At 42.0% G+C, this 11769-nt stretch overlaps 1 protein-coding gene across 1 annotated transcript in view; it reads left to right on the forward strand.

The window, feature by feature from the left end:
• The window catches only part of LOC308082888 (semaphorin-3D), a 148949-nt gene extending 144434 nt beyond the window's left edge, over positions 1 to 4515 (forward strand). The window contains exons 17-18 of the mRNA XM_080424964.1: positions 697 to 854; positions 1287 to 4515. Coding sequence (XP_080281090.1) covers positions 697 to 854; positions 1287 to 1859 — 731 coding nt within the window. The 3' untranslated portion in view covers positions 1860 to 4515. The remainder of the gene's footprint in view (positions 1 to 696; positions 855 to 1286) is intronic.
• Positions 4516 to 11769: the final 7254 nt, after the last annotated feature.

The raw sequence follows: 11769 nt of genomic DNA on the forward strand, positions 1-11769 counted from the left end.
TCGCCACAAGTTTTTCATCTTATACACAGCAGGTGTATTTCTAGTTTAAAAACTATGATTATTGCAGTCGAGATACAATTTAAGCATTTTTAGCAGACTTACAATAAGCAAGGTAAACACATACATCAAATACAGAGAGACAGTGTAGTGCCTCAGTAAACTAGGATCACGAGTAAATCAAGAACCTAGCATCAGTCTAAACAATTACTATCAAAAATAATTATCTGTACATTGCAACTATAGGATACCAGGTAAACAATAGCATCTGTATAAATAACCTGCTAAATTGTGCTCAAGAAAAACAAGCTTAAGTAACAAAAACATGAGAACAAATAACCAAGGTAATTCTGCATGGTCATAATAACTAGGTCAAGTGCTACAGGCTAAGGTGGAGTCTGAAATGAGGTGGAGTCACAAAATGAATACATGTCTTGATATTTCCTCACTCATATGATTCTTGAATTCTCTCTCGGTGCAATCAGTCTATGCTGATGTAGCCAGGGACAATGTCAACAGAAAATACATAATAGTACAAAATATATCTTTTCTTTCTCTCTATCCAGCTTTGTTTCTGTCAGACTCAGGCAGTTACTTTTTTTTAATTACAACAAGGACAAACCCACAAATACGGTGATCATCTCTGAAGTGAAAGGGAACTAAATACTGCCTGTGTTCTTCTTGCTGTTTCTCTGACAGATGCTGACCTGGTGGAGCCCAAGGTGATCTATGGTGTGGAAGGGAACTCCAGCTTCCTGGAGTGCATTGCCAGGTCTCCTCAGGCCCAGCTCAGATGGACAGTACAGCACACAGAGGGTCAGCAGCAGACTCTGTCCCAGACACCAGCAGGCACAGAGGTGAGGCACATCTTTTCTGTTCTCACATATTATTCCTTCTTGTGTCCATGCAGTCAGTCCCATCAGGCTTTGAGCGTCAGAAAAAGAATCCTCGCTTACAGTATGTAAAGACTTCATATAAGTGAGCATTGGAGTAATATCTGCACTGGTGATAAATAGGCCTGTCACAATTATTACATATTGCCTGATTGCAATTTTTCGCAGTTACAGTGTGTTGAAACATTTTCCTGCATAAATATTGTTGATCTGCTATTTTCAAAAACTCTTGAAGAAACATTTTAACAATACAAATCTAGTGTGGGGGGTCCCTGGCACAAAATCTTTTCAGATGGGGGCGTCCTTGACACGAAAAAATGTGAGAGACACTGCTTTACAGCCTGAAAGTGTCTTAATATCCCTCTCTCTTCGTCTCTCATCCCGCTTCTCCTCCAGGTCCCTGAGAACGACGAGCGCTCGCTGCACATGAAGCGAGGCTTCCTGCTGCAGCAGCTGGCGCTGTCCGACGCCGGCCTCTACACCTGCAGCAGCCAGGAGCACTCCTACACCCAGGTGCTGGTCCGCTACCGCCTCCATGTCATCCCCAACCACAACCTCAACAACCACCACCACAGCCCTGTCCACTCGGCCCCTGGACCGGGACCCGCCCTCAGCCCCGTGGCCCCAGCAGGCAGGGTGGGGGTCTCCCTGACACACGGTCAGGCGGGTCACCCTCATCCCCCGTCGTCGCCGTCGTCGTCGGGAGGAGTGGTGCACGGGAACTCGTGGCAACTCCCGCCCGCCCCGAACCACCACCCCCAAAACCTGGCCCAGCCCCCGCCCCAGCTCAGGAGCTACAAGGATCTGCACATGGTGGGCACCAACAGTCTGAGCGTGGACGACTACTGTGAGCAGCTGTGGTATCGCGAGAAACGCCGGCAGCAGAAGCTGCGCACACTGAAGCTCAAACAGGAGAGCAGGAAAGCCCGCGTCAGGAGGAACAACCCACCACAGCAGAGCCCCCTCTAGTGGAGACCCTGGGAACTCTGTGTCCTATAGTGCCCAGAGAGAGAGAGAGAGAGAGACTGTCTAATGGAGTTGGATGAGGCGCCATCCTACACCGAAATCCTCAGTATAAATTTAACATTTAAAGAGAATGTACAAATGGGACCAATTGAACCAGTAATGCTGTGTTCGCACTACAAGCTACAAAATATATAAAGATACAAAGATACAAAGATACAAAGATACAAAGAGACGCTTTGTTGCTGAGTCGTTGACGTCATCAAGAGCACGTGAGAAAAATATAAAGGAAAATAAAGCCTGGGGTTAAAAAACTAGTGGATGGAAATAATTAGTTTAACTTTACCCCCCATTACAAGAAGGAATTCTGTAATGTAAAAAACAACTTGTATTGTAGCTTTGTAAATTTTGTATCAGCTACAAATGTCGGCCGTCACTTTGTATCTTCATGTCGCTGGCTTCCGTTGAAAATGGAATTGGTAAACTGCAGCTTTGTATCTTCATGTCGCTGGCTTCCATTGAAAATAAATGTTAGACTGTAGTTTTTCTCCATTTGTACACTGAGTTAAATGAACACTGAGAATTTTCCTGCGTACACTTGCAGAGGATGGCGGAGGTTATAAGATGGACTATTTTGTTGAATGATTTCTTTGTTTTCTGGAACAACAGTGACATTTGCCCCAATTTAATAATGTGACCCTAAAAATGCTGTGTGAATGAAATAAAACAGTTTCTTAATTCCTATTTGGAATTTCATTTCCAAACAGGGAAATGTGGTCATTGAAGTACAGTAGCAAGGAATACATAGAGTTTACATGGAGAATAGTACAGTATATTGGCATGTCATGATCAGATATGACAATCATAATCTTGACTTTAACGGATACCTGAGTATTCTGAATATTAGCGGTTTCTTTATTTTCTCAAGGCACGTTTCACATTATAGGGACGTTGTGGGAGCAAAGAAGCTCTGCTACATTTTTACATTTCTATGGTATTGCTTTGAGACAAATATCATAGAAGTAAGTGTGAATCTATAAGGTGGACAAAGGAATTCATTATCACATATCTTCCCTGGTATTCTTTGGAGCAAATCTGCAAAAATGCCTAAATTGCTATTAATATCTAAAGACAAAAGTGGTTCTCAACCTGAATTCTTTATTGACCGTCGTGTTAGGACCCAATACTCTATTATACAACACATAATTAACTTTTTGCTTTGTCTCTTTTTGTCAGCACAGCCTACAAAACCCCAAAAAACTAAACATTTATTACAAGTATGTTTCATCTAGCCAAAGCTAATAGAACTATGAAACACAGACATTGTACTTCATGAAGTGACAATTTCTGTTGCTGAGCATGCTCATACATTCACTGGCCACTTTATTAGACAAGAGATGGTGATGAGTGAAAATCCCAGTAGATCAGAAGTTTCTGAAATACTCAGACCAGCCCGTTTGGCACAAACAACCATGCCACGTTCAAAGTCACTTAAATCCCCTTTCCTACCCATTCCGATGCCTAGTTTGAACTGCAGCAGATCATCTTGACTATGTCTACAGGCCTACATGCATTGAGTTGCTGCCATGGCTGATTAGAAGTGTGTGTTACCGTGCATTTGGAGAGGTTTGCCTAATAAAGTGGCCGCCAAGTGAGTGCAGGAGATCTTTTTTTTTTTTTTTTTTATAGATTTAGTCCCACATTAAGAAAATAAATCGATGCTGTCCATATCATTTAAAGTTGTTGTTTGTCCAGGACCCTGTTTTTCACATCTCGTGAACCACGTTTGGGTTCAAAACCCACTGGCTGAGGTAGATAATGATGTCAAGGTGAATATCGTTGCTGTCGGGCAGAAACGTCATATATCCATATTTTAACTTTTTATTGTAAGTTAATACCATACTTAGCCATACTACAGTGACACACGAAAGTAGCAAAAATAGCCAATCTACAAGATCACAAAGCGTCACATTGCGATGCTTTGTGAGCTTGTAGATAGAAAAAAATATATACGTAAATAATACTGTACGTGAAAGTGAAAATGGTTAAGTGTGTCTGTGGGAGTATTAACAAGAGCTTGTTACTAAATAAGAACTACAATGGATCCATTGGAACACAATTTTCCCCATTTCCTGAAAAGTAAAGGTTTTGGACATACAAGGTTTCCACCCAACAGCGACAATATTTTGACATTAATGTATGGGTCCAACTTACCATCACTTTTGTTACTACAGCACTGACAGTATGTACTACAGTACATGTATTTATAATTGTTCTTTGAGTTGTAACCTATCTGCATTGATAGTATCTAGACTGAATGGATTTATTCTTTGGCTCAGTGCAAAAACACATGTATGCTTGAAAATGCATTAGCCTATGTAGCTCATTAATTATACCATGTAACTAATAATTATTATTCTCCATCAATGTATATTATAGAACTCTATTTTTGATAGATGTTTGATTCTTTGTGTACCTCATATACTAAAACCTTTGTCTTGTATGAAAGATAAAGCACATTTCTGTGACTTTTTATATGAAGCTGTGTGTCGTCGATACATTGAAATAATAGCTTGCTATTTATCTCTGCAACGTGCTGTAGGCCATGAGGTCAACAGGGGTGTCATTCAAGTCTGATAGTGTTATTTGTGAATAAGCCACCAAACCATAAGTTACAATAAAAATAAACAAAATACAAAAACATATAAAGGTTTTTGAAGCCTTTTGTATCCATCATTATGATCCATTATTATGATCTTCGTTGTAAAGAAGAAACACACACGCACGCACGCACGCGCGCACGCACACACACACACACACACACACACACACACACACACACACACACACACACACACACACACACACACACACACACACACACACACACACACACACACGTCTCACACACACACACACACTCACACACTATGCTGTAGAAGTGGTTATAGAAGACACCACTCAACCTACATACATACCGCAGTTTGCATATATATTCCAATAAGTCAGTATGTGACCCAATCTGGGTCTGCTCTGTACTTCATTCTTCTGCACCTGGACTGCCCGGGGACTTATGCATAGAATTTGTTCTGCATTAAACACCATGGCACCAAATCTCCTACATGATCACCAACTTCCTGACGGACAGGAAGCAGCATGTGAGGCGGGGAAAGCACATCTCAAAGCCCACTGATACTTGGCAGAGTTGTGCCTCAAGGCTGTGTGCACTCCCTCTCCTCTACTCTCTAGTCCAGACATTTTAATTTCAAGGACCCCCAGTTTTGTATGGATTAGTCCACAGACCCACATAACTCAGAGAAAGTACAAATGGAACCAAATGGACAAATAACTGTCAATTTGGCATGCATTAGTCCAAGGACGCCCATAACTCAAATGGAACCAAATGGACCAGTAAGTGCCCATTTGGTTCCATTTGTAAGCTCTCGGAGCTCCCAAGGGGGGAGAAGGAGTGGATAAACATGGAATACAGGCACAATCTGAATCTACCATATTTACTCAATTTTAATTGGGTGGCATTATGCTGGCAGAAAATAACCAATCTCCTCCTCCCATGGTAGCCTACTATGCCAACCTGACAGCAAGGAGCACAGCTTGGCATTTTAAACACTGCACCCTGGCGTTCCTATTTTGGGCATTTAAAAAAAGAATTAAAAAAATAACTGGCTACTAGGGCTACTCACTGGAATATGAATAATAATAAGATAGTCTGCACTCCTGTGTCACTGTATAGATACAGTGAGTGACATGTGGCATCTGCATTGAACCCATCCTAATGAAGTATCAAGAGCAGTGGGCGACCAAGAAATGGGGGCTGTGCCTCTGGGAACAGTTGTGTGCGAACCGTGGACCTTCTTATCTGTTTCCCGGGCAGCGTCTCTACCCACCCAGCTACAGCTGCCCCAAAGCACAACCACAGTGTGTTACTGTTGGCCACCAGGAGCTATGTGCACATTCAGTGAAATAGCCACACCTGTGCAGGTGACTCTGCAAGCTTCCAACAGGTGTCTCTAATTGCATCAATTTGAGATGTGACTGTTGGGCACCAACATTAAAAGCAGCTACAACAGTGGCAGTCAAGTTGTTTGTTGGGACTTGGGAGGCTTCTGGCTGCAACTTGCACTTTGCAAGTTGTAATTTGTAAGACTGTGATCTGACTGATATAGCTATGGCTCCTGGACTCTCTTTGAGGTTTGTTGTTTAACTTATGAGGTACTGCTATAAACTTGTTAATAGAGGTTACTTTCAAAATTTCAATTTAGTTGCAAGAGTAATTGGCTGTTCATTTAACCTCTAAAAGAGTAGTTGATTTATTTTTCTCTAAACTATAATTTTGCTGTTTTTCAAATATCTTGTTTCTCTGTAAAATATCCTTTGGTTTCCATTGGTCTTATTTCAGGGTTTTCTGGATGTGTTTTCTGCTGTTCGGCAGTGGGGTCTGTTATCCAGCAAGCGAACCAGGTAGCTTGTATTTCAGTCTCTTTAGTGTTGTCACCCTCCTGCCCAGCAGCACTGGTGTACAAAGTACTCAACCCCCAAGATACTCCTGGTCAAATATTACTACACTTAAGTAAAGTTTCTGTAAAATTGTTCTCGAGTACAATTTTTAAAGTAAATTTGGTTTTTATATCAATGTATTGCTGTATTAAAATCACATGTACCCAAAAAATGCTAAGATTTTTCAGAAATTGTCAAGACATTTTTCGTGAGCTTAAGAGCTGCTATGGTCACTATACTTGAAATGGGGCTTAAGTGGATCATTTATAATGTACTTTTTCCCTTCCTAGAAATGTAGTGGAGTCAAAAGTACAATATTTGTCTTGGAAATGTAGTGGAGTGAAAGTCGAAAGTATGCAAAAATACAAATACTCAAGTAAAGTCCAGATATTCAAAATGTACTTAAGTACTGTACTCAAGTAAATGTATTAATGCATCACTGTCCACCACTGCCCAGCAGACTAATTATGTTAGCAGCTGAGTTACGACTTAATGTGTAAATATCTTTTTTTCCCCCAACAGTTTACCCTCAGCCCAGAACTTTGCAGTCAACCCAGCAGTCTGATGGCCACGAGTCTGACGACCCTAGCTATGCTTACTCTGTCCATGTGTCTCCACATGGACACATCATCACAGATGACAGAGGCCAGTCCCAGCCAAGGTCTGACACCTCATCTCCAAAAAGGGCTCCACAAGAACCAAGTGACATCCCTGAGGACTCTCAAGGAAAAGGTGAAGAAAACTTTGCCGCAGCAGACACTAGCTTCTGGAAGTTGTGGTCATTCTACCCACCGGCTATCAGTAAAAGTAAAGATTCAGAACCTGAGCCGCTGAAAGTTTCTGAACCTAGCATTGTCAGTCCTCCATCCACCAGCACTGTAATCACCTCCAATGTTCCTGATAGTGAATACAGCTACGACAATCGTCCATCCACCAGCACTGAATACACCCACGATGCTACTCCTGATGGTTTACATGGCCAAGCTGCTACTCCTGATGGTTTATATGGCCAAGCTGCTACTCCTGATGGTTTATATGGCCAAGCTGCTACTCCTGATGGTTTATATGGCCAACCTACTCCTGATGGTTTATATGGCCAACCTACTCCTGATGGTTTATATAGCCAACCTACTCCTGATGGTTTATATGGCCAACCTACTCCTGATGGTTTACATAGCCAAGCTGCTACCCCTGATCGTTTACATGGCCAAGCTGCTACTCCTGATGGTTTATATGAACAAGCTGCTACTACTGATGGTTTATATGGCCAACCTACTCCTGATGGTTTATATGGCCAACCTACTCCTGATGGTTTACATAGCCAAGCTGCTACTCCTGATGGTTTATATGGCCAAGCTGCTACTCCTGATGGTTTATATGGCCAACCTACTCCTGATGGTTTATATGGCCAACCTACTCCTGATGGTTTATATAGCCAACCTACTCCTGATGGTTTATATGGCCAACCTACTCCTGATGGTTTACATAGCCAAGCTGCTACCCCTGATCGTTTACATGGCCAAGCTGCTACTCCTGATGGTTTATATGAACAAGCTGCTACTACTGATGGTTTATATGGCCAACCTACTCCTGATGGTTTATATGGCCAACCTACTCCTGATGGTTTACATAGCCAACCTGCTACTCCTGATGGTTTATATGGCCAAGCTGCTACTCCTGATGGTTTATATGGCCAACCTACTCCTGATGGTTTATATGGCCAAGCTGCTACTCCTGATGGTTTACATGGCCAACCTGCTACTCCTGATGGTTTATATGGCCAACCTACTCCTGATGGTTTATATGGCCAAGCTGCTACTCCTGATGGTTTATATGGCCAAGCTGCTACTCCTGATGGTTTATATGGCCAAGCTGCTACTCCTGATGGTTTATATGGCCAAGCTGCTACTCTTGATGGTGAATACACCCAAGGAGCTGCTCCTGCATTTAATTTTTGGCTATACAGCCTTGCTGCTCCTGTCTACGCTAGTCCAGATGGTGTGTACAGCAACGCTGCTCCAGTCTTTGCTAGTCCTGAGGAACCCAGCGGCTACACTGGTCCTGATGGTGCTTACAGCCATTTCCCTTTGGCTCACCACAGCATCACAGAAGTCCCCGCCATGCGTGAACCAGTAGTCGGCTCTGCTAGTGGCCCAGACTTGGACATGTTCTCCGGTGTGTGGGGAAGTGACTCATCCAGTCCAGATGATGTTGATGACACTGCTGCTGCTGAATACCTTTATGAGCCTGGCTTGTTGACAAACTTCTCAACCCCAGTGGATGAGGAACTTCCTCATGAGCCTGGCATAGTGATGAACTCCTCAACCACATGGGAAGGGGAACCTCAAATCTTCCCTCCCTACCCAAGCTACATTGACCGGTACAGCAGTGGGTACCAGCGAGGCAGGGTGAAGTTCTCCAAAACCAGCTACACAAAACCCAGTAAGAAATCAGCTGGAGGACCAAGTGTTGTAACTAAACCCAGTAAGAAATCAGCTGGAGGACCAAGTGTTGCATCGGATGGAGGACCAAGTGGAGGTTCTGGTGGTGTTGCCAGTGATGTCAAAGCAGGTCCTTCTCGGAACACTGGAAGGTTGGTGTCTGTTTAAAATGCTTCACTGTACTTAACAAAACTAATTGGAAAGATTTCTACAATCCCATTGCATTTCTAATCCTTTCTTCCCCTTCCCTAGGTTATGGTGATTTACAGCTTCTACTGTAGATTCCAGCAGTCAGCACCCTGGTTCTGGTTGTTCTCTAATAAAGCTTGGTATTTAACTTTTTGACTGTATAAATCATTTCATTTTATCATAACGTAGATGGTTGATAACCAAGTTTGACTTATATCTACACATGACAGTCAAATGTCTCTTTACTCCCTTTTTTTATTTTAAGGTTGATTTTCTCTCCACTGGTGCTTTGAATGTGGGGGTTTGAGGTCACTCAATCGGTTAACTGCCCTCCCAGACCTGTACACTGACCACCCAAATATAGTCAACCATCTGGTGCAGGGAAGGAAGACAAAAATGTGTAAATAATGAAAAATTATTAAATGTGTTAAATGTAATTTCATTTTTACAACATTCCAAAAACCTATGTAATTTCCATGTGAACTTTATCCAACAGCAAATGTCCTGCACCTGGTTCATCTATCACTGCAGGACAGAAATGTTCATGGACAGGATTTCACTTTTTTGTCGCTCGCTGAAAATAATAACAAACTTTATTTGTATAGCACCTTCATGACATGAAATGCAGCTCAACTTGCTTTACAGAGCAAGAATACAATTGATGCCAAAAGTCACCTGAAGTCACAGGTTTCCAGAAGGTGGCATACCCATTTCCTGTTCTGGTTAATTTCCACTTTAGCTTCAAATGGCAGATGTGATGTGTTAACTTGTGAGCTTATCTGCTGTTTTTGGTGAGTGAGAGTGACACTGTAAAACAAGTATTCGGCTTAACACTGAAGTGTAAACATGTTTACTGATCTGTAATGCAAATTTGGTCACATTTATAAGTCAATAGTTATTAATGCAAGCAACAGACTTAAATAGGCTTTATGCATAACTGAAGTCACAGGTTTCCAGAAGGTGGCATAGCCGTTTCCTGTTCTGGTTAATTTCCCCTTTAGCTTCATTTTATTGGCTCGGGCTCTGCAGCAGGCTGTAGACCCATGTGAAGGTGCCGTGTCATAGACATAAAAACGTAGAGCTGCATTGGCCACTGGGAACACATGCCCACGTCGCCGCCATATTAAGCAGGGCGCTTGCCATAACTTCACTGCAAGAAATATGCCTGAGTCATACACCGTATAAGTAGCTTGGACTAAAACTTTTTTTAATCATTACTGTTACTATGTAAGATAAGGTGATTTGGTATGAAAACCCACTTTTTTATTTAAGCAATGAAAAGTATTAACACGAGCTTGTGACTAAATAACTACATTGAATTCATTGGAACAGAGGTTATTTATTCCATTTCCAGTAATGGTTTTGGACATGCAAGGTTTCCACCCAACAGCAAAAATGTGTGACAACTTGGCTGCGATGCCATCGCTCACCTCATTGCAATGTATTTGATTCACCCCATCTAATAATATCTCTGTATAAAATAGAGATGTAGGCCGGTTACTTGTTGACATGTGTTATTTTACACATTTTTGGACATAATCCATTTGCTTGAGATGCCTGTAGTGAAGAGGCAGATGGGGCTGTACAGAAAGCAACCCCTGGTATAGTTGATTGTGTTTTCTTCTGTAAATGTACTATTTATATCAATACAAGTAAACTACAAAGTGAATAGCTATGTTCTGTAATGTACAAAAAAAAGAATAGATTTTTTTGTTTTTATAACTTTTATATAAAGTTCATAAATGACAGTAAGGCTTCACTTTAAACAGATGTTCCTGTTGAGGCAGTGATGTGCTGGTCAACTTTTAGGTCCAACTCTGTTGAGCAACAGTATCCCGGGTATCTCAATGTTGTTACTTGATTACAAACATAATTTTATCATTTTCATAGTGTTGGTCACATTCATTCACTGTTGAGCTAAGAGTAGTGTTGGTCATACACTCAATGTTTATCTGAAGGAGTACTGGACATTACCTTTTAAAATACCTGATCCTTAGAATCTTTGCCCTGCTCATTTTTGCAATGGCAACCGTAAATAATTACATATACTGTACAGTATATAGCATATCGCTGTATGGTTTACATAGCCAAGCTGCTACCCCTGATGGTTTATATGAACAAGCTGCTACTACTGATGGTTTATATGGCCAACCTACTCCTGATGGTTTATATGGCCAACCTACTCCTGATGGTTTACATAGCCAACCTGCTACTCCTGACGGTTTATATGGCCAAGCTGCTACTCCTGATGGTTTATATGAACAAGCTGCTACTACTGATGGTTTATATGGCCAACCTACTCCTGATGGTTTATATGGCCAACCTACTCCTGATGGTTTACATAGCCAACCTGCTACTCCTGATGGTTTATATGGCCAAGCTGCTACTCCTGATGGTTTATATGGCCAACCTACTCCTGATGGTTTACATGGCCAAGCTGCTACTCCTGATGGTTTACATGGCCAACCTGCTACTCCTGATGGTTTATATGGCCAACCTACTCCTGATGGTTTATATGGCCAAGCTGCTACTCCTGATGGTTTATATGGCCAAGCTGCTACTCCTGATGGTTTATATGGCCAAGCTGCTACTCCTGATGGTTTATATGGCCAAGCTGCTACTCTTGATGGTGAATACACCCAAGGAGCTGCTCCTGCATTTAATTTTTGGCTATACAGCCTTGCTGCTCCTGTCTACGCTAGTCCAGATGGTGTGTACAGCAACGTTGCTCCAGTCTTTGCTAGTCCTGAGGAACCCAGCGGCTACACTGG

Source organism: Gymnoscopelus braueri, assembly GCF_963280865.1.
Source record: "Gymnoscopelus braueri genome assembly, chromosome: 3".
Classification (NCBI taxonomy): domain Eukaryota; kingdom Metazoa; phylum Chordata; class Actinopteri; order Myctophiformes; family Myctophidae; genus Gymnoscopelus; species Gymnoscopelus braueri.